The 23609-nt window shown below is 45.0% G+C and overlaps 1 protein-coding gene across 4 annotated transcripts in view; it reads left to right on the top strand.

Annotated features, from left to right (window-relative positions):
* MAPKAP1 (MAPK associated protein 1) overlaps positions 1-23609 on the top strand; it is an 85527-nt gene that overhangs the window by 42423 nt on the left and 19495 nt on the right. For 3 of the 4 annotated variants that reach the window (XM_048966456.1, XM_048966452.1, XM_048966453.1), the window contains exons 7-8: positions 2661-2770; positions 17729-17836. In XM_048966456.1, the coding sequence (XP_048822413.1) occupies positions 2661-2770; positions 17729-17836 (218 nt within the window). The remainder of the gene's footprint in view (positions 1-2660; positions 2771-17728; positions 17837-23609) is intronic. The other variant, XM_048966454.1, reaches the window with a different exon arrangement.

The raw sequence follows: 23609 nt of genomic DNA, 5'->3' as shown, positions 1-23609 counted from the left end.
GGAGTGAAAGAAGGGAGGAACGGTGATCTGAATTCTGCCTGGCAATTCTAACACTGCTGGCAGTGCTCCAGAGCAAATATCCAAAAGTTTACGAATGTGGAGTGCGCTTTACATTTCATTGCTCTTGCCAAAGTCTCACTTACTGGATAGCACACTAAATATAGTAAAACACGGAGGTTTTTCTTATTTTGCTTTGATCGGTAAAATAAACTTTTAAAGATCATTCTGGGATGAGATCCAGCTTCTGAGGCAAAGAATGGCTGGGGCTCAGGCATGATTTAGTAATAGAGTGTCAGGAAAATCAGGCTGACAGTTCTCAGGCCAGCTGCTCAATAAAAAGAATCGACCGAGTCGGGATGCACTGAAATGTGCCTGTGGTCTTTAACAGATCAAGTGTCAGGAGCTGAAAGACAGTTCCCCATTTCTGGGAGGTTCCAGATCTGTCTCGGTGTACAGCCTGAAGTGATCCAGCAGTGCTTCAGCGCGCCGGAACCAGGTGGATCTGTGGCACGAGAGCTCACCCAGCTGCTTGTGAGAAACCTCAGTGCAAAAGCATTTCCTACTGAAGGAAAAAAAGAAAAAATAGGACTTGCTTCTTCTGGAAGGCATCTTTTGCCTTTGTTCTTTTTTTTCTGTGGTATTTTGGTTTGTTTTCCTGCATTTTGGTTGCAGTGCTCTGGAAACCTTGTGGTGCTGCAAGGCATCCTATGAGTGCCTTTCTCTCTGTGTGCCTTTGGGTGCTTCCAGGGCTCGGAGATGCACATTGTGTCATCTAAATAAAAGGGAAAGAGTAGTTTCCTTATTGTAAGGACAGTGTGGTTCTATGGCAGATTTCCATGTTAAACAACCCACTGAACTCAGCCCAGCCGTTGGCACGGTGAGGCTGTGGGCTGGGGCACCAAGTGCCGGCAGTCAGGAGGCCTTCGGAGCGGCCCAGCTCACGGGCACCTGGCGGTTCACAGTACTAGGCTGAGGACAGATTTGCTTATCAACAAAGAGAAGTTGGGAAGGTCTCTGCTTACTGTACGGCATCAGCCAGAGCCACTGAACCTTGGGGCTCGAGGGCTGAACTGTCACAGCTGTGGGAATCGATGGTACTCTCATGCAGAACGGTGTGCTCGTCACTGTGCTAAAAAACATGTGGCTGAAGTAGCGGGGAAGGAAGGAGGTGTGTGAAAAGATTGGGTATGCTTGGTTTGAAGATGTGTAAGAGTTATAAATGGTCCAGAGAACACCCACTTGGAGCTTTTAGGCAGTTTCATTTTTCTGGGAACAAAGAGAATTGGGAGTGAAATTCCGGTGAGATGGGGAGCTCCCAGCAGGCCCAACGCTGACCAGGGCTCCGTATTGCAGTGGTGGCAAAGGCACAGCGAGGAGTCGGGCTTTTGCTCCGGGATGAGGCCTCCCATGCAGAGGCTGGCCCATAGCCGCCCTGTTGTGCTGTGCTGGGGCTGGGTGCAGGGGGACGCTGTGCTCGCAGTTCTGGCGCCTGTAAGGGCAGAGGAGCAGCGCGTGCACAGACAGCTGACGGGGGCTGGAATGGGTGCGGGCTGGGGGCTGTCGCTGCCCACCCTGGCCGTGTCTCAGCATGAACTGGGGGCTGCGTCTGGAGCAATTGGAGCTGAAACTCGTGTTCCCCACGTTTGTGTCTGAAAGTGACATTTAGTGCGCTCTTGTTTTTAATGATGCGATTGTATTGCTTGGATTGCTTTTCACTGCCAGTTGCTTTTAAAATACTCCAGCTGTGATGCACACAGAGAGCTCCGCTCCCTGATTAGAATTCTCAGTTGCCAGATAAAATGTTCCTCCTCCTGTCTAAATAGCTTTGCAAAACAATTTTTTCTGTGCAGCGCAGATCTTTCCCTGTGGGTGTCTAGCAGCTCTCAAATTTCCGTGCTAACTGTCTGCAGTGACATCTACTGACATGAGCAGAGATTGACTGCAAGGTCTAAGGGGCAAAACCCGCTGATATATTAATCCAGTAGCTCTTCTATTATATTGTCATCTTCTCTGCTTCCCCAGTGATGCCACTTTCAATATCTGCCAGTTGGTATCTTCCATAGCCACCCGCGTGCTGCTTTGCACCTCTCCGGGTGTGGAGCAGGGGTGAGCGCCCTGCTGGCAGAGACCTTTCCCCCAGCTTTTGTGCCACAATGGCTACATAAACGTGTCAAACAGTTGCATGTAAAATAATGCGATACACTAACATTGCTGAGAAGCTGCTGTTACTTCTCTGAGTGCTGTTCTTCCACTTCTCCTTAATGATTTGCTACATCTGCCATTGGGGCGCATATGAAGATGACATTGCAAACTGTTTCTCTGGTATGCACTGCAAAACGGCTAGGAGATAATAACCAGTACTGGAGGAGCTCCGTGTGTACATTTGCTCATTTTTCTTTTTTAATGATGAACACAAATTGATCAAAAATAAAGATAAATTAGGAAAATCCTTGCACGCCTTGAATCTTAATCCATTTTCTCCTTTTCTGTCTCTGCCTTTCAAAGGAAGTTTTCTGGGTTTCTCCTTTTAACTTCTCTTTTAGAGCACAACTTTCTTCTCTGCTTTTCCTAAGAAGTACTTTCCTTGAAAGAAACAAAAATTGCACTGAGCTGCTTGATGATGATTCTTTTGTAAAAATGTATGTGCCTCTGTCTTGCAGAAATGCTGCTCATGGATTCTCACTTATTCAGGTGGACAGTATGAAGGTCACCATGAAAGATATCTTGCAAAAGGCCTTAAAGAGAAGGAAAGGATCGCAGAGAGGCTCAGGTGGGTCATTTGTTGCATTTTTTAGAGGAAAGTGTGCTTTTTCCTGAGGTTATTTCATATCACTTTTTAGCTGTTGTGAAAAATGCACCATTTTTTCAGTGGTCATTGTGATTTGCGGCACCACTCTGAAGCTGTTCTGTGCACAGGTCTGTGTTCTGGATGCTGCCAGAGGCAGACAGCGGAGGAAGTGCCTAATGTTTGCTGCAAAGCAGTGTATCCGTTACTGCAAGTATTTCTTTATGGTAACAAAGCCGTTTGTGCTCAAGTCCAGCCAGTGGTAGCTTGAGATGATGGGAGGCATTACGGTAAGGCCAGTCCTTGGTAGAATTGCTACACTTCTAATTTATGTGAGGAACTGATACCTGATAGGAGGTTAGAGTGTTTAAATAAGTAGTTGTTACATTTAGAGAAAAAGTGACTTTCTGCAGTGTTGTCAAAATAGTGCTATCATGGTTAGGACATATCGACATTTAAAATAGGAAAATTGACAGTTTGTGTTTTACAGCAGTGCTTTTCCCAGATATAAACATATTAGTACATATATTTCAGAAGTAGAAGGCTGAGAAATCTATCCAGCAACAAGGAATAATTGCTGTGAGAAATTGCACTGAGCTTTGTCATGCAACAAAGGAACTTTAATATAAACCTATCTGTGTACCAGGTAAAGATACAGATCTTGTCTTTGTAAATGAGTGAAGCCTCCTTGTACACCCTTAGTTTTAACTGCGTGAGGAGAAAATCAACCCCGTTCTGTTTGGAAGTGGTAGTTTGGTGCAGTTTTTGAAGGAGTATATAATCTGTCACGGATTTAATTAGCTATCTTCAGATGAAAGCTGAAGTTTTAATAAAAGTTAGAAGAGATAACACAGTGAAGGACACGGATGAGCTGTCTCAAGGCCATATTCCAAGGGAACGATAAGAGCTGTAAAAAATGGCAGAGGAGAGCAATTGAATGAAGCAATGAAAATCTGATTCTCGTAAAAGAAGGCAGAGCAGCGCTGTGCTGCTGCTGCTGGCGGGGCTGAGCTGCGCGGCTGTGAGCTCTGGCTGCTGGCCAGGAGCCATTGTTCACCGCGGCTGCGGCGGCTCCGTCCAGATGTGCCAACTGCACGTCCCGCTCTTGCCAGCTGACTGCGCCGTTTGATAACCGGCTCTCTGGATGCCCATCACTGGCCGCAGAGATAGAATTAAATGATGATGATCTTCCCACAAGTTGGGAGAGGAAACAATGCATATAAATCTTGATTTCATCTCAGCGTGAGAAGTCTTTATCCATCATCACTCATAATGAACAAGTCGTTAGCTGCGATGAATGGTGTTCTGTTTTTTTCAAACACCTCTTTTGTTCACTTTTTGGTTGACTTTTATTTATTTCTTGGGGTCAGATTTCTCTTCCCCGAAGGGAGATGTCTGGAGGATTCACTTAGCTCAGTATTTAAACTACTTTCCCCCTTCGAGTAACAGATGTTATTCCTTGTCCATTTGAAATTTCTTTTTGCTGTTATTCTGTTATGTTGTTTGGTCGTTTAGAAAAGGCATGGAACTGTCATTTATGCCTTCAGCTAATATATAAACTGCTTTTGTGGCACTTTTGTCAGAAACCCTTTGTTGTAAAGGGACTTACTGGCATAAATGTCATTTCTCTCCTTCTCTCTTTCTCTCTTATTTTCTTTTTTTTTTTTTTTTTTTTTTTTGAGGGAATAATATAAGAGGTAATTTAAATCTTGTTTCTATAAATAAATTATCCACTTGACTTTTCACTTCTTTGAAACATGACCATCATCTTTGCTGGATGTAAATCACAGCAGAATCTGCAGCTGAACATCTTTTGATCACTTCCACGTGTGTTTACTTGTGAACTCTCACTTTGATGAGAGCAGCAGTGTTCTTGCAGGTTGTGCTTTAAGCTCGTGGCCAGAGCTGCAGCTGTCAGCTCCGTGAGCTGCAGTCACTGCTGGGCACACGGTGGCTGTGGGAGAGTTGTGCTCGAGTTCCCGTGTTCCTGAGCCTCATAAAGCAAATGCTGTTTGTTTTGTATTTTTTACCTGTTGGTGAGCACTTGTAAGGCAGTGCTGACGCTGTTGTGTGACTGTGCCATGTGGGTGATACCTCCCAGACTAGGTATTGATGTATTAAATTGGTCAATCATAACTTAAACTTTTTTATTAAAAACTTCCCTTATCCAAAACTTCCCTCATTCCCTGTTACTGCAATTCATCATTCAGCTGATTTTAATTTATTTTTTCGGTCTCGCCTGTCATTTTTTAAAACAGCAGAAATTGCAGCTGTCTGCACAGAGGGTCCACTTGCTTGCACTGCCCTCTGGACCTGGAACAAGCCTTTCTCCATCCCCTTCTGCTGCTGGTAGCAGAACGGGATAGAAATGCCATCTAGATTAAAGGGCAGTTACACCTGCGGGTGCACACACTGACTGAAGCAAGCACAGAAGGATTTTCGTCACCACTCCTCAAGTAGCAGCAAATTCTTCATTTTGGGAGTGAGGGTACCTCTAACTTTCACTGGGAGATATGCAGATGAATGGAATTTGAGATCAGACTATTAGCAGAGTAAGGTCCCCTGCCTTTGTCTTTAAAGTAATTATTAAGCAGTGGATTAGTATGTCAGAGTTCTGAATAAAAGATGACGTAATTTAGGAAAAGTATTTCTCCTCATTCAGCAACACTTTTTTCTAAGCTGACTGCTCTGATTCTTAGAGCTACTAACCAAATTATGAACCGTGCATACGAACTTTTCTTCATATTCACTGTGCTTGCAGGTCGGTCTTCACAGGACAAATGAATCTGTGGTGCTTACAGCTTTGTAAATTGGTCCTACATTTATAGGAAATGTGGAAACCTCTGTTGGCTGTTCTGGGAGGAGGAGAGCTTAGATATTAGACTAGCTTTCCTGGCTATTTATTCAGCTAGAAACCTGTAGCTTACAGGAAAGCCTTTCAACAAGCAATTGTGTTGCGTGATCCTGAAAATCCCCAAGTCCTCACCTCTGCCAGCCCATAACCTCCTGAGCTTCTCGATTTCGCTTCTTTCTTTAAAAATGCCATTGCTGTCCTTGCAGCGACCAACCTTTGCTTGTGGAGCACGAGGCTGTTAATGACAGGACTGTCCTGACGAATGCGGTGCAGAGCCCCGGTTGCTGTTTTGTTTCAGTACGTGCACTGGCATTCGTGTAATTGCATGGTGGACTACGGCTGTAAAAGTAATATTAATGCATTTGTTTCAAAATTCTATTTGTTGAGAAGACCAAGGCTGAATAAGACTTCTGATTGCAATCTAACTGCAAACCAAAGATGATTTGCTACAGGAATATATAGGTCAATAGATGAGGACAGAAGTGGGCCGCGACCTTTCATTCATAGAAAGTGCAATGAAAGAAATGGAAAAAGTGTATCTGTTGTGTCCAGCTCTATTTAGATATTATGTTAGACAAAGACAAAGTTTCTGCAAAGAATTGAAAGTATTTTATATTCTTTGCAGTTACCCTTTCCTGTTATTGCAATGCCTTACATTGAATGTATGATCTCTGATAATTTTTAACTAATAAATTTTGTGCAAATCCACAGGAAGCGCAGGTGGAAAATCACCTGTTTGTGTCATGGCTGAGAGAAGCAGACCCCTGAAGTCCTTTCACAGAGCACGTGGTTGTACAGGAGCAGTGTATCAGGGGCCTCATGACCCATCCCCCAAGAAATACCAGTAGGGGGTTAATGGGAACGCTGTATCCTTGTCACATGCCCAAATAACAAACGGGAAGAAGTTTATGTGAATGGTGGCAAGGAAGGGAAAAGCCTGTAACAAACAGTCAGTGCTGCGTACTGGAGAAGATAAATCTGCAGAGGAAATTGTTGAGGCAGATGTTTAATTAGTTGGAGTCAGGCTGGATAAATCAGGGTAGGAGCTGTCTGTGCAGGTATGCCGGTTTGCCTGCCTTCTCTATGGGCTGCTTTCATTGTTTTTAAAGCTAACTGTTCTTCTTGCTTAGCAAAGAAGCAGCAAAAACAGCCATATAAGCTCTCTCTTATTGTAATGGATTCCCTTGTGTACACTCATAAAATAGAAAATGTAATTGATGTTTTCCTATGGTAATGAAAAATAACTAAGTAGAATTCTTTATCATCAGTTTGTTTAACCTATTGCATGCTCAGCAGCATGTACTGCAAATGCATATTTTACACAAGAGCTGGAAATAAAACAGTCTCGCCTGTGGAATGAGCTCCCAGAGGAGATCCTGCCATGGACCAGCTTGAGGGAGCTCCATAGAGTCTTTCATACAAGAGCTTTGTGAAAATAGCCAGAATGGGAGAGTAAGAGGGGAGAGCTGGGTGCTGCCCTGACTGCGGCAGGGAGGGGGAAAAGCTGAAATCCCCGCACGGCTCCTCAGGGCCTCGCGTGGGCCTCACTGTGTGGCTGGACTGAGGTGCTTGAACAGGGCTCTGAAGAGCACCCAGATGTGCACAGATAATTTAAGGATGGCTTTGTATCAGCTTGCTATGTCTAGGGATCTTGGAAAATATTACTGAACATTGTGAGCACTCTAGCAGCTGAAAGTTTAAGGATAAAGTTGGTCTGAAATGCAGACCCTGCTGTGAACTGTGGAGTACTGATGTCAGTGCAACTGCTGGTTCGCTCCACAGCTGAAACATTGCTGTACACAGTCAATCCTGAGAGTATTTCTTCTGATCTTGCTTTTGCACGCTTACTGGTCTTACTTTTAATGTACTTGCACGTTAGCCGCTAGTCAGCTCGCAGTAAGAATTCCGTTAGGGCAGAGGTACTCATTAAAGCCTGCTCGTTAGGAGGGCTCTCATACAGAACAAGGGAGGCGCGGTTGTTCCAAGGTGGGCTGCAGAGCCCGCCGTGTTCAGCCAGCACAGCACAGCGCTGGCTCCGACTGCTCCCCTCAAAGCGCAGTAGGCAGGTAGGTCCTATCAGGCTTCTTGTATCTGCACTAAAACCCACGTTCAGTGGTTTCTCTAAGGTGTGTTTGCGCGGCTTACAACTGTAAGAACATGAGAAAGATGATGGCTTCGTTCTTGACGCTTTGTATATCTTGATGCCATGGTGATTCTCAAATTAAATATGTGCAGGAACTATATGTACACTTGGAAGCTATCTTCCCTGCCTTTCAGCTGTCTCATTCCTTTTGTTCCTCAACAAATATACTCTCTAGGATGCCAGTTGCCTGTTTTTCCATGGCTTGACTGAACGGACTGTGAATGCTAACATAAAATAGGAATGCAAAGAGAATATGTGTAGAGGCTTTGGCTTTAAACAAATTAAGCACCGATGTCCATTTATAACAACTGAATGTTTTCAGAAGGAAATGAGAGTCAAAACTAAACAATGTAAAATGCTGAAACATTAGAATAAGCCTGCCTGTTCCTGGTCCGTGTCAGCCTCTCGTCATTGGAAATTTCTGTGAGTGAAGAAGCCTTGTCTGATTAATCTTGTCTGATTTTAAGTAGAAGTTCTTTGCAGGATGAACATGCTACTGATTGTTATTTAATAGCTGCTCCAACTGTAAACATGCCTGAACCAGAAATGCTCACTCCTTTTAAGAACAAAATGTGACACAAGTTTAATTGTTATAAACAGTATCTTCTGCCAACATTTCACAGACGTGACCTGTATTTTCCACAGGTTAGCGTGAGTTATTAGCACAGTATTCTGTTCAGTTTGGAGAAAGACTGGTGCATTTCTATAAATGAAAACAGCTGCTTTACAATAACATTCAAGTTCCTAACAGCTGTCAACTATTGCTTTCTGCATTCTTTAAAATTTGTAAAGTGACCAAAAATAGTCTAAAATAATCTTCCTAATCTGTATAAGTGTGTTATCTCACCGCCAAAGGAAGCTAAGTAATAGAGCAAAATTCAAGAACCGGGAATAGGATGTGGGGCTAAAAGCCTTCATGCTGTGTTTCGGTCCTGCAGCGGGGTCGGCCCGGCTGCCCCTCGTGGCTCTGAGCTCCTATCAGGGGGTGACGAGCTGTGGTGGGCCTGGTACAGAGCTGCATTGTGGTGCATGTAACTTCTGTTGGCTCTGAGCTATTCGGTTATCTTCATATCCTGGCCAACAGAAGCTCCCAGTAAGGAGCACTGAGGCACATGTGAGGCTTCTGTTTCATTCGACAGCAGCGAGGGAAAAGGTCCGGGTTTCGTGAGAAACCACATTCCAACAGATAGTCTCAGCACCACTTTTAATGTTAATTTCCCATTTCAAACATGCTTCTGAAAATGGTTTATTAACACATTTTATTCAAAACTTTTGCAGCAGATAAGCAACAGCTGTAATACAAAGATACAGTTGATTTGAGAAACCACGTATTGCCAAGTGCCCTGCCAGGCTGCAGGGAAAGCACGAGGAAGCCTTTCCTTTAAACCTGTCGCACAGTGTTCATCTTTCTGGAGTATTCAGAGCTGTGCCGGTAATGGTGGGTCTGGGTTTCCTTCACTCCCTGCTGACTGCAGGAGCTCCTGGTGGCACTGCTGGGGCTGGAGCCGAGCTGGGGAGTCGTGCGCTGGGCAGGGGCCGGGGGTGGGGAGGAGATCTGTGTGCGGGCAGCCCGTCCTCCCCCAGGTCACGGCTGGGTGTTGTGTGTTGGAGAGCGTGGGAAGGGAGGAACGGGGGATGGAAACAGCCCTGGAAAGATGCAGAGATAATAAAAAGGAGGAGAATTAGGAAACTGCCTAAATCCACAGCGCTGTGATGAAAGTGTTTTGAAGAGATGAACCACGATTAGAATAAACTGTCACTTAAGTCGGATGTTGCCGTTGAAGATGGTAGCTGAGGAGCTTAAAATTAAAAGTAAATATGTTAGAGTAGGCGACGCATATGTTTGCTCTGACTCTCAGAGATGGAAGCCTCAGCATCTGTGACAGTGAAAAGCCAATTAATTTGTATTTTCCTGTGCTTGCACGCGTGCTCTTCTGCTTAATGGTAGTTTTGAGTTTCCTTGGCTTTGCTTTGGGTAATTATAGCATCCCTGCAGAGTTTGCTGCCCTCAGTTGTGAATGGCTTTACCTGGAAATACTTCAGAACCACTGTTTTTCTTCTGTTTACACTAGCAAGATACAAATTTAAAACAATCAATACTCGTAGGTCCTTGGCCGGACTTTCTCATGCTGGCTGCCCCTCTCTCACCAACAAGAAAAATGTATTTAAAAAAATAAAGAAAACACTTCGGTTTAAGCACACAGCCTCCAAATGTCAAACCTTTCTCCCAGGTGTGCTTGTCCCGTTGCCAGGGGCAGCGAGGAGCTGGCTGAATTGTTTTCTTGTTATTTCTTCAGCAAAATGTCCTCCGGATTGGTGCTGTGCAGGGTGAGCACCTCTGTGCTGGGGAGGGTGGCACAAAGGCTGCTTGAAACAATTTCTGTCTGCCAACAGAGGCGATCTGTTTTGCAGCAGCAGTGATCAATTTCAGCCCTTTCTCTGAGCGCTGACGCTGTGCAGGCACGGACGTGGAGGGGGACGGGATGCTGGTGGACGTGGAACAGCTCATGGGGAATAAAGTTTGTGAATAGTTTGTCAGAACAGACATAGCTCGTTAGGCCCGTGCATTTGGGCTGATGGGATTCTGGACATCAGCCCAAATTGTGGAGGAAAATGTTTCACGTCTGGCCTCTGAAATGAAAGTGAGTTATAGAATTGAATCTCTTCCAGAGCTGTTGGTATTGAAATCGCACATTTATTGGTTATTCTGGATTGGTGATAAAGCCGTAATTTATGTGACATTTTAAATTCTCCAGTTCAGCATTTGAATGATAGAGGTTTTTGTTTATTTTATCCTCTGATGAGAGAAGGCATTACTGTTACACCAGGTACGTTTTGGGACCATCTCGTTCACTTTTTGGGAAGCTCATGCAGCACCTGCTGGGCAGTTGTGCTACCCGTGCTGTGCACTGCTTGATGGATAACAGGAGAAAAGCAGCGTTCTCACCTTGAGATCCACACTGGTAACAGACCGTGTGCCGATGCACAGCCCTGGTGGCAGCAGAGCCCGGGCTGCGCTGTGTGCCGATGCGCTCGGTGGGCAGCAGCTGCAGGGCCCTGTGCTGTGCTTGCTGCAGCGTGCAGAGCTGCACTGCCCGTAGCATTGCTTATCTCCAAAACCTGTGATGAAATACTGTGTGTGTGTTGTTGTGTTTTGGCCATAGGTACCTTATGTTATAGGTCGAAGCTGATGATTTCCTTTTCCTTTCCACTTTATTTAGAATTACGTTGCGAATGCATAAAGGTCTGTAGTAAAAATTACATATTTCCGTTAATGTTCCGCAGACCGGTTTGCTGCAGAGCAGCATGCTGCCTGCCTTTCTGTTCTACAAAAGAGTGATACGTAAACGAAGTGTGTTTGTTCCTTTTTAAGGGGCTTGTGACTAAATTCTTTAATTTCACTGGCTGTCAAGGTAGTGTTAAGTAAAATGGGTTTGAACTGCTGTAGTTTTTGTGTACTGGACTAGATGTCAGAAACCTTTGCCATCACTGGAAATTCTGTCACTCTGGATTTACTATCTGTTTCCCACAGCTGAATTCTTAAGCAGTGTGATTTAACACCTTGGCTCTCCATCAGCCAGTCCTGGCATTTATTTGAATGCATTACACCGCTGGTTTCCATAAACTATTTTACAATTGTTTCATATAAATGACTGTTTATTTCTACAAAAACCATCTGTATTTCTGTGGAGAGCAGCAGATAACTGTGTAAAATTTGGTCATGTCACAACAGTGCAAGTTAAGAAAAAGCAGATTGGACTTGGAGAAAAAGTCTCATGCTTGCACACAATATTAAAAGTTTGTTTTCACAATTCAGATATCTTTATTAACCAGTGTTTGCATTTGTAATGATAAAATCTTCACTCCACTTTAGGGGTGTTGAGAGACGTTGTGGATTTTTAACAGATAAACAGACTTAAGATGTCCTCACAGCAGCAGGGTTTGAGATGTAAACATTCTGGCTTTGCAGCTATTTCCTCTTGAACTGTTCACATACTTTCTGGCTCTACTGCCATTGCCAAGCAAACAATGCAATCCTTGCCCTGTCTGTTGCAATCTAACAAAAAATCACAATGCAGGAGTCCCAAGACCCCTCTGTTTTCAGTTTTTTGCTTTCCACAAACTGTCGGTCCTTCTGCTTCGACCTCTTTTGTTTGTCATCTTTGCTCTGTCTTACAACCAAGACTTAGGGTCCAGTGCTGATGGGAATGCATCGTCCCCTGCTGCAGCGCGGGCCGGGAGGACAAAGTGCCATCTCCCACTGCCATCTCCTGGTGCCACCAGGGCTCCGCTCTCAGCCACGTGGGCTCCTCCCCACTCCACGCACACATGGCCTGCTGAAAGCTGGGCTCTGCAGCACTGCGCTTGGCACGGCTGATGCTTTTTGACAGGCTACGTGGAAGGGTGGAAGTACATAAATGTCCTCTTCTTTATGGCCGTGTGATAGCCGTAGCATATTTTCAGCCATAATAAAGAAGTGGTAACAACACATAAATATAAACATAATTTAAACTAAAAAGAAATCTCACTTTCAAAACCTAGCAGAGCAGTAAAGCAGTAAATCATGCATCCTTGTGAAAGAAGAAATTTGTAACAGGGAAGTAGCACAAACATCGGCATTAAATGTTCATCAGCTGTTTCCTTTCCTGTCTTATCCCTGTACTTCAGCAGAGCCCGAAACACAGCTCACATTCACTTTTGTTTCCTTCCTGTCTGCCTGGCTGCTACTGCAGTGATCGTTAGGCAATGGCCGCCAAACCACCTTCCAATTTCTAATATCTTGTTTGCAAGTTTTGAATTAGAATGGTGTGCACAAGATGTGGAGCTGCGTGCTGCTGAGGATGCTGTACCCTCAAGCAGAGCCTTCCTGTGTGCTGAGAGGAGCTCTGCCTGGACAGTGAGTGCTGAAACTTGTCCATGAGCAGGCAGGCATCATGGACAGCATGGGGAGAGCTCACTTACGAATGTGCTGCAGTGTTAAATGGGGTGTGACATAATGCTCTTGCTGCCTTGCTCAGGGAGTGGTATGGCAGCCGTTCTTTGGAAGAGCGTGAGGAGAGACCTGCATTCCTCAGCTTCCTTTTAGCTACATAACATTTTAGCAAAGAAGGAAATTAAAAGGTGACGTGGACAAATGCAGTACAGCGAGGAAGAAATCGGTGCAGCTTTTGTAGGGGAGATTGTGCCTCACAAACATGTGAGCAGCCCCTGACACCAGAGACCCTCTGAATAAGGATGATGCGTTTTATACGGCACGCTTAGATTTCCAAAAAGATTTGACAAAGGCTCATAAAGCAATTAAGCTGTCATGGGATGAGAAGGAGGATCCTCACATGGATTAATAATTGATTAAAAGACAGGAAACAAAGAATAGGAATAATGGCTCTCCATTATTAGTAACTAGGTTACTGGTGAAGTTCCACTGGAACTGGTAGAACCTGCATTGTTCAGTTAATGTGCAGCGTGGAAAAGGATGTGAATGCTGATGTGACAAAATGTGCTGTTGATACAAAGGAAGCAAGAATAGTGCAAATAAAAGCTGTCTGTGAAGCGCTGCAGAGGTATCTCACAATGCTGAGTGACAGGACAATAAAACGAGAGAGGGAATTCAGTGTCAATGAGTGCAAAATAATATACGTGGTGAAAAGCAACCGTAAGTATACGTATAGAATGATGGGCTCTAATTACTTTCCATCAGTCAAGAAAAGTATCTTGGAGTCGTCATGGATAGTTCTCTGAACACTTCGGCTCCATGCTTAGGAGCAGTCAGGAAGACAAATAGAATATTAGAAATCAGGAGAGGAGGAGAGAACAAAACAGAAAGTGTTGCTGTGCCCATGCACACAAATCACGGAGTGCCCACATCTTGATTGTTATATTTTATCTTACAAAGGATATCTTAAAAAGGATAATGGTAGTAGCAACAAAGATGCAGAAACGTGTGAATGCAAAAATGGATCTGGCATGAAACGAGTAGGTTCTGAGCAGAGATCTTTGGCTAGTTTGGAAAATGAGATGACTGGGCACAAGGGGAGACCATGAAGTGTGTGGGCTGAGAACGGTACACTGTGTTAAATGGGAGGGTTTTATCACTGTTGTTCATAAAACAAGAACTGCGTGGCACCAAAAGCAGTAGGCAGACAATAATGTTCTGAGACAAAAGGGAATTCTTTTTCTCACACAGTGCAATAAATTATGGGAGCCAGTGTTGTGGAAATCAGAAATTCAAAAGTGTTTTGAACAAATGCCTGGACAATAAAGGGAGCGGAAGCAGCTGACAAAGGAACATAAGCTGGAGCTGGGGCTTTTGTGAGAATTCAGGAGCTCCTGGGAGCTAGGTGAAGATAAGGGCTGAGCAGGACCAAACGATGTGTTTTGTTGCAGACTAACACTAGGAATGTCGGTTCTGTTTTAAACCATTTGGGTGGGGATTTTTTTGTTTGTTTCTTTCTTTCTTTTATACTGGTGTGTTTAGAAAAGGTTAGGTTTGACAGCTCCACAAACATCAAATATCACGGTAAGTCTGTGATCCTCGTTTTATCTTATTAACTTGTGTGCAGATTGAGATGGCTTTTGTTCGGAGTTTTCCTTAAAGCCTCCTTCTCTTTCTAAGTGTTACTATTTGTTTATTGTGCAGATTCAACCCCTGACCGTGGTATTCTTCATTGCTATTGAAAGTTAATGGGGGAAAAATTGCATTCCAAACATTTGAACCTGTAGTAGCCATGGCTGAACTTAGTTGATCTCTGGTGATCGGTTCAATTTAGTTACGATTTTTAGCCATTAGGCTGGGGCTGAATGATGGTGATTTGGTTGAGGCCAAATGTCTGTAGAAAATTGGCTGTTTGATAAGAGCCCTGTTATCAGAGGGGGATACTTTCTCATTTACATTTAGATGAGTATTGATTATTTATTTACTCAGAGAAGTGAGATTCGTTCCCAATCTTATCTCTCTAGTCTCTGCTTGTCAGCAGAAAGAGAGATAGAGCTCCTGACATCAGCCCAAGATAACAGCACTTTGTAGTGAAGATAAAAGTTGGAATGGGCCTTTTTCTAGTCTTGACTGAAAGGATAAGTTTTAAAAATTAGAACTGATGGGTCATGCTTTCAAAACCCCATTCTGAAGGCTTTGCAGTTTAAAAGGCAACAGAATTGGTTTGTTGTTACATGGATGGCCATTCCCTTTTGTAAGAGAGATGCTTAATTTGATTATGCCGTGCGATTCTTCCTGGGACGCGTCAGAGTGGTGCTGTAGGAAAATAACACTACAGATGTGGTACTGCAATTTTTCTTGTCCGTTCTTAATTCCCAATAAGCCTTCCTCCGTTGTAAGGGCTATCTTGAAACAGCACGGTGCAGTAGGTGCCTGCCAGCAGCCAGCAGTGGTGCAGGGGGTCGCGTGGTGCTGGTCGGAGCAGTGGGGCCGCTGTGTGGGGGTGCCATCAGTCCCACTGCTGGCCGTGGCAGGAGCCAGGTGCCCAGGCTGCCCCGGGGCCAGGCGTGCTGCTGGGCCTCGAGCTGCTCCCTAGGGCTTGGGGCGTTTTCTCGCACCGTTTTGTGGCTGTTCCAGGACTTGGCTATTCCAGGCCCTGCTTGCTTTCTCTCAGCAGCGGTTTATCTCCCTCCAAGTATTGTGACAGAACCCAAGGACTGGAGCAGCAGCTCACAGCCATTCCCTTGGTTCTCAGGGTGGGTCCTGCTGCCTCCAGCCCTCCTGCAGCCGCACGGAGCCTTTGCACCAGGCAGCAGGGAGCCGTGGAGCCCAGCCTTGGCACTGCAGCCCGAAATGTGGTTGAAGTTCCCCCAGCCATGCTCTGTTAGGAGGCCATTAAATCACGTCATGTTTCTGCTACAGTTACTTCATTTGAACTCGTGAGGGACGTCTGCTAGTAAAAATCCCCCACGGAACCAGCAGGATGGTTGCCATCTGCCGTGAAGTGCGGGCCACATAAATGTGCACGGACACGTACTGTGTATTATTTCAGAGTAGGTACTGTAAAAACCCATGTGTACTTTTTTGTGAATTTCTTCGTATTTCCTGTTTTTAAGGAGTTATTCACATAGAAAGTTGCCTGAGCTTCTGAGCTCCATGGCGCAGAGGAGCGGTGCTCTGTTTGGGAGCTGAATGCTCTGCATGCAGCTTTGGGGAGGTGAGATGGGAAGCTGTAATTGAACGTCTGCTGTAGTAAATTTAAAATTAATTGGCTAACAAATTTCATTTCTTAGGCATGCCATCAGAGGCTAAGATACTTAATTTTCTTATATGTTTTAAATATTTCATTGCATACTGTCATAATTCAAAGTCAGAAAAGTACTCAGAAATATTTTAAATGCTCATAAAGAGGGAGTAGATTTATTTCATTATTTCAATCCCATTTATTTTGTTATATAAGGACCAGTGTAAAGGTGCTCTGTATCGTTGTTCACTCTAACCAGCCTTGGGCCAGCAGGTTGCTGCAGTTCCCTTCAGCAGCTGCCTTTTCCCCAACGTCAGGAGTAGATTTTAAGGTTGGACACCGCTCAATCTGATTTAAAGTAGCATTGTCATCTGAACTTTGCTTCAGAAATTGGAAACACTCCTTGAACTGTATACAGTTTGCAAGGATTAGGCTCTCAGGGCGCTCGCAGCAACCGCTCTGCTGTGCCCATTGCGATGCTGCTGCCCACAGTCAGGAGAGCAGGGCAGAGCTCCCAGCTGGGCACGCAGCTCAGGGGCTGGCAGGGAGTGCGCTGTCTGTGGCTGCAGTGAGGACAGAGCCCGTGCCCCAGCATGATGGGGCTTCTCCCTGCCAGGTCTTGGAGTGGTGTCAGCACTGTCTCCTTCAGTGGTGCGGTTTGAGAGGAAAGAAACTGACACCTGAACCTTGAAAAAGACCTATGACTGCAGGAAATGTGTCTGAAAATAACTCTTTTTAAGCAACAGCATCATTACGTGTTCATGTTTGATTCAGTTATATGAAATAGATTTTATCTTCAGCAGCTGTAATGTTAGCAGTATACAGATCTCTGCAAAAAGATCAAATTCCCCCACTGAAGACCCTTCCTACTCATTGCAGCCATCCGGCTGCTGGGACACCAGATCCTTCCCTTCAGGCAGCCCGGGTTCCTGGTTATTGAGGGAAATCCTTCGTGCTCAAGGGCAGTTCAGCCTTCTGAAGAGCCTTCTGTTGGCAGAGGTAGAAATAGCCAAATTGGGTGGAGCTGATTTTCATGGCAAAATGCAATTCTTAAAGGAAGTTACAAAAGAAGGACTATTTCCCTGCACAATGCTCTGTGCAGACTCTTCTCAGCTGTGTAACGGGCTTTCCGCAGTGTTTTCTAATTGTGTCTGTTTGGCTGAGCCCCACAAGACAAGCGGGCTTTGGTGCTGAGCTGGAAGAGTCACACACTGAGGTGTGCCAAGCCGCCACAAAGCAGCCATGCCCACTGCCTGGGGTGCCGAGCTGCACTGTCCTCGGGCAGACAGCAGCCAGGCAGCAACTGGGGATGGGTGTTCTGTACCAGAGTCACAGAGAGGGCAGAGCAGCTGGGAGCACACACGCTGTGCTTGTCACATGGGAAAAATGCCCGAGTAATACAGCATAGATACACACTGAGATCTGGATAGGAGTTTCTTAAAACAGGCAGTGCCCTTCTCTTGCAGCATGGGGAGTGTATTTAATACCAGCTCAGTTAGCATAGGAAAAGTGCAGAAGTTTTGGTTAGAATTTGGTTGGCAGCAAAGCGGGGAGCACGGCCAGACAGCCCAATGCATCTGGAGTATTTTGTCTCCTTGCACACCAGGCTGCTCTTTCTCACAACAGGGCCCTTCCCTTTGGAAAAGAACTTTGAAACATGTGTCTACCTGCCTTACTTCTAGGGTGTGAGTAATCTTGTGGTAGTTGAACGTGATAAGCCATCACTTTGTTAGAAAACAGATGATTTTACAAGTTACTTTATGTTTCAGGTCCTCAGTATCGGCTGGAGAAGCAGAGTGAACCTAATGTCCCAGTAGATTTAGACTGTACCTTGGAGAGCCAGAGCACTTTGGAATTCTGCCTTGTCCGAGAGAACAGTACGTTTGCCCTTTTCACTTTTGCTCTTGTAAATTGCTTAATCTCACATAAGTTATGTATTTTGGAATACAAGCTGTACTGTCTGGGCAAGTAAGTTCTGATGAGACCCTTTCCTGAGGCACTGCTCTGTTATGCCAAAAGAATATTCCAAAGGGAAATGATGGATTTCATACCTTTTAGTAAACAGTCTGCATCCTGTTTATTACTTCATGATTAATCTTTTTTTGTTGAACTCTGCTTTGTAAAGTTATGACCAATCCTGAGAAACACTGGAAACGTGAAGCTTCTTCTATTGCAGACACTGTTCTGTGAATGAAGTGGCTGGCCTGCAGTGTGCTTTGCCATGACTACACTGCTGTAGGAGTCAGTGACAAATTAGAATTTGAAGAAATTGAGCACGAAGCTGTAACTAGAGCAGTATGATGATTTAAAAAATGCTAGACAAATAGTCACCTCCTCACCTATGCTAAAATGTTTTTGCTCTGTTACTGTTATAATGATCCTAATACCATTTCCTAATTTACTTCTTTACAAGAAATTATGTGAAACTTATTACGTAGACTTTTAGCATAGATTTGTGTTTGTCCTCCATAGATGCTGTTCCATCCTTCAGCCTTTCCAACTGTTGTGCTCTCAGTTTTGGTTCGTTTGCATTCTATTTTAGTTGTCAAAATTGTGATTGTACCAATGAGGAAACTTTCAGCATTTCTGTTCTCAGTCAGGGCTGCGTTCAGAGTATTTACCGTGAACAATCACAGCCATTTTCAAGAAGCAGGAGAAAAATTTCTTGCTTTCAACGATGAGACCCCTTCATTTCTGCTTTCCTGCTGTAGCATTTCATATTTTGTCCTAGAAAGTCAGAAGACCATCACCAAAGTAATTCCTAACTCCAGTGGCAAGCAAAGACTCTGCTTCTGTGTAAGGAGTAGCAAAGCTGCAGCATGGCTGCAACGAGCCCTGTAGTGGTACATCAGTGCTGAGCTGAGGTTAAGCATTGTCTGCCAAAATATTCTTGGCACTCCTGCTTGCTTTCTTCATAAAGTGGTTCTAAGAAACTGAGAGAGAGAATGATGCAAGAGGCAGAGAAGTTGCGCACTGTTGTGATGAAGTGAAGCGATTGTAGCCTCCCTGCTCCAGTCACACTCTCCCAAAGGCTGAACTTCCCAACATCAGCACCCAGCTATTATTTTGTGTCAATTCTTGGCCTTTGAAAAGATGCATACTCACACTTCAGTGGGTTTTGCGTATTTTGGTTAAAAATGTTTGTATGCAGGGCCTGTAATTAAAAATAGATTTTATACACTACATCTTTAACTTACTTTTGTCATCTGTGGAAGAGTCCCCCCATGGCCAGTAAGTATTCATACTGTTGCTCTGAGCCCTCATGAGCTACTGGGTTGCTTCGCTTATCGATCTGTCCTACGTTTGTGAGTTGCTTAGCAGGAGGCACTCATCTCCCCTGCCTCCACCCAAACCTGCAGCCTTGGCAGGGCACACAGAGCCTCGGAGGGCTGCTCTCCAACTGGCACATATCAGGAAGCTCTCACGTCTGACTGGAGCCCTCCTGCAGCACACACTGCCCTTCTCAGTGAGGCGGCACGCGGGTGGGAGAGAGCTTCTGTGTGGAACACAGAGCTGAGGAAACGTGTGGGGAGGTTCTGAGGCTGCAGAGTCAAAAGCACTGCTTCTAACTCGAGCTCTCCAGGCCCATGTTAGACAGATCAGCAGAGCCCTGCCAGGACAGGGACTGCCTGGAGCCGTCCTGTCTGCAGGTGCTGGCTTTGGTCCCACGCACGGATTTTGTGCCTGGCTGAAAGGGAAGGCTGAGCGGCCACTTTGTCATTGAAAAACAGATCGCTGTTTGAGTTTGTTCAAGGCTGGCAGCAATCTAGGCAGAATAACAACCGCTTACGCACACTCTGTATCTTCTCTGCCATGCTGTAACTGGGCGCTCTGAACTGACACCGCATTCCCATAAAGAATGCAGGAGGAATTTCTCCCCCAAAGCGTAGGTGAATTTAAAGTGATTTTCCATTGTTCCTGTGCAGGGGTATATGCGAAACAGCCATGGTGAGCTCTCTGCACAAACAGATGTTCAAGGACAATGCAGTATATAAAATCAGTCATAATTCATGCATTGTAGTCCGGTTCCCCGAATGCGCTGAGAAATTGGATGCTGTGGTGCTTAAGGAGCTGTCTTTTGGCACGGCGCTTGAATAGAAATAGTGCCAATTTTGCACTGTTAATCAAATAACTTGAAAAATCTGAGTAACATCAAAATGTTAGTTCATGTTGTGCGTTTTGTTTTTATTCAAAGTATTTTTAGCTTCAATGTGCTACTTAGGAGAAAACTGTTATACTAACTATAATTATATATAATCTGTAATCTACTATATATAAACTATAATCTACTCTTCATAGTCTCATATCCATTCATAAATATGTATGCACATATATGTGTAAAATGTCAAATCTCTGCTGGTAAACTGGCTGTCAGTTTCCTTTGGGCAAATAGAAAGTTTATATTTCAGGGTATTAAATGAAACAGAGAACTTTCCATTATTAAAAATATACACGGAGAAATCCCATCTCTCTCCAGCTTTTACTAATGATGTTCAGACTAATAAAGTGTTTCCAATATTTAGAACTATTTAACTTGCACTAAGATTTGTCTTTAAGCTAAAAGCTGGCACTTTGTAATGTGAAACATGTAGTGGCAAAGTATTTATGGCTGATTTAGTTTTATTCTTACCATCTTACTTCTGGAAAGTTCCTCTTTCTCATTTTATCATTAGATAGTAATTAGTATTCAAAGGAAATTGGCCTTAATATATTAAAATTGGTTTAGTGCCTTTAGACCTGTACCAAAGGCTGTGTCTTATTGGAAAATGTAACCGGGGACTCTGTGTATGTAATTAATTGTAATACAATTAAGAACTTCCATTAAGCAATAGACAAGTACATTAAAGTAATAAGGGGACATTTCTGCAGTGCAGTCAACTTTATGTTTTGTTGTTGCATCAAGGAAATATAGGTTCACTTGCTCTTGAATGGGATTTTCTTAAATATTTTAAGAAGCTGTATTACAAGCAGCATCTCTATGTTCTGATATTAGAAATGCATCACTTTTAGACATCCCCTGGCTCTTCCAGGAGTCCATGCGGGATCAGCTTTGGCTTTCAGACACGTCCATTCCAGGCTCACGCCTCTGGTGCCACAGTGTGCTGTGTTACTGCTGCTGCAGCTCCCAGGGGGCCGCGGCTCAGCAGCCCTGCACTGCAGACCTCCACTCACCCTCAAGTTGCAGCACCAGGGATGTGCAGTCCTTGGGCAGCTGTCCCGGCTCAGCTTGGAGCAGCACCTCATGCTTCCTTCAGGCCGCTCCTTCCTGCTCTGCTCGTGGCTGAGCTCGTGCCCCGCTTCTCCCACTGCTGCGCCCTATGGAGGCACGGTGAGCAGCCCACTGCCTCGCAGTGCTTGGCACTTTTTGCAGGCTCCTACCTGTCTGTCCTGCGCACAGCTCCAGCTTCTTTTGCAGTTTCTTTCACAAGCCAAATCTCAATTAGGCAAACTGTTAGCAGAACTGCAGAACTCTAGGTGTTCTCTGCAAGCCATTATGCAGAGGCCTTTGTTTCTGGCCCAGGCCAGGGCCGTGTGCCCTGCCGGCCGCTGGGCAGCTCTCAGGGAAGCGCCGGCCCCAGCATCCACTTTACTTGATTGTCTTCCCAAGCAGAATCTTTTACATTCAAAAGCCACAGTGCGATCTCCATTACAAATACCCTGACAGGCCTGTAAATATTTGACAGGTTTATTCACAGCTGCTTGCATGTGGAAAATATTTTTATGATTCTTCCCCCAATCAGCCGAGGAGACGGCGCTGCTCCCCTCGCTGAATTCCGGCAGTCTCGCAGACATCCTCGGAGCTGCGGGGAGAGAGCAACGTGCCAAGCTCTGCAGTCAGGTTTTTCCCTGCAGGGCATTTCTCTCTGTTGTTACTGATATTACTGCTATTATCCAATGCACCCTCAGGGGTCCGGGTGTCTTGCCATCTTTAGACAGATGATCTGTTTTGATGGTGGAGTTTCTGGCTGCTCTCCCAAGAGCAGCAACTGTAGGATTCTGTAAACCTGAATCCACTCACAAAGCTTCATAAAACAAAATCAGCAGAGGTTATGTGATGCGCAGAGGATCTGAAATGCTTCCAGCGCAAAATCCTGCTGTTCCCTCACGTCAGCCACAGCAGAGCGCACTGCTGCAGCATCACACGCCAACACGCTCACGTTTGCAGCCACGGCGGCTTTTTTTTCCCCTGCTTATGACCTGGCAGGCTGCTAATTTTCTTTCTAATACTTTTAATAGAGGTGTGTGCCATGTGAGAGCAGCTGGGCGCTGGTAGCTACGGGCAGGCAGGGGCTGGGGCACAGCAGCAGTGGGACCAGGCAGAGCTTTCCTTCAGGAAAGGTGCAGGCTGAGGTTAGTATGTTCTTTCTGTTTGGTTTGGGAGGTGTTAATGATGGCAGAGCATTAACGATGTCCCCTGACCCACTGGGCCAGGAATGGGAGGTTGCTCCCTGAGCCCTGGTGTGCCATCACCCTGCTGCAAGATGCTTCTGAGTGCACCAAAAAGTTTGACATATCTCAGTGTATCTTTGAAGTACTGCAACGTGAGAATTTGACATGATACATTATGATAATCCATAGTATAGAGACATTAACACAGGGGTCTTTGACAAAATACATTGTAATGTCTCTGAAGGAGCCATTACAATTTATCTTGTCATTCTGGAGCATGGAGTGGTGGCGATGTTAAGATGGCTCTGCATAAATTCACACATAAACCATTTCCTTTGATTTTTGGAATTTTTTCAAGCCGAATGGCACAGCCCAGTGTGTAGCTTTAACTCCTCTGCCCCACACCACAGGTGCTCCCCGTGGGGCTGTGGGAGAAGTGTGGTCTCAGCCCTGCTGTGGGTGGGATGGAGGCAGTGGGACTGATGCGATGAAATGTGGATCTTCTGTGTGCTTTCAACGTGTGTTTTGACTCATGTAGCAGTAAATGCTCATCTTACTTCAGTGCAGACATGAATGGTATTTGTCATAAGCAATGACATTTGTAACTGAATTAACAAATAGAGAAGGGAACGCTCCTGGCAAGCTGGGAAAAAGCTCCATTCCTGGCGGTTTTGTTCCTTCTCTCCTACGTCTGTACTGCTTACAGCCACTGCTCTGACAGTTTCTCTTGCTGAAGCAAATGGTGGGTAGGTCTGAAATTACCCCGATACAAGGGAGCCTGCTTTGGAATCAATGCTAGGCACTTGACTCCTGTGCCAGGGCTCCCCCCGAGCCGCTGTCTTTCCAGTGTAGGTGCCCTTGTTGCCAGGGCCAGACCTGGGAATTCTCTCTGCTTCCTGGGAGCTGGAGTGCCCAGGTTGGGGCCAAGGGGCAGCACGACAGCGAGGTGGGGGCAGAGATGGGCAAGGGGTTCCCCAGAGCGTGCTGTGGCTTTAAGGCCTGTACTGAAAGTCCAGCATCTCATCTTCCCATTATTAAAATTTCAGCAAAATATAAAGTTTTCATTAATCTCCTGCAGCAAATTTAGTACCCTGAACTGGCAGTCGGTTCAGCTTTTAGGACTGCATTAGCTGGGATATTGAACAAAACGTGTCATTCTTCAGTATCTACTTGAAGAAGCTAAGTCAGTTTTCAAATATATTTTTACCTCTTTATCTAACGGCATTGGAATGATCATTTAGAGCTGAGATGCTTTATTAG

This window comes from Lagopus muta, chromosome 19, assembly GCF_023343835.1.
Source record: "Lagopus muta isolate bLagMut1 chromosome 19, bLagMut1 primary, whole genome shotgun sequence".
NCBI lineage: Eukaryota > Metazoa > Chordata > Aves > Galliformes > Phasianidae > Lagopus > Lagopus muta.
The sequence above is the reverse complement of the archived record's forward strand: the minus strand, read 5'-3'. Positions and strand labels throughout refer to the sequence as shown.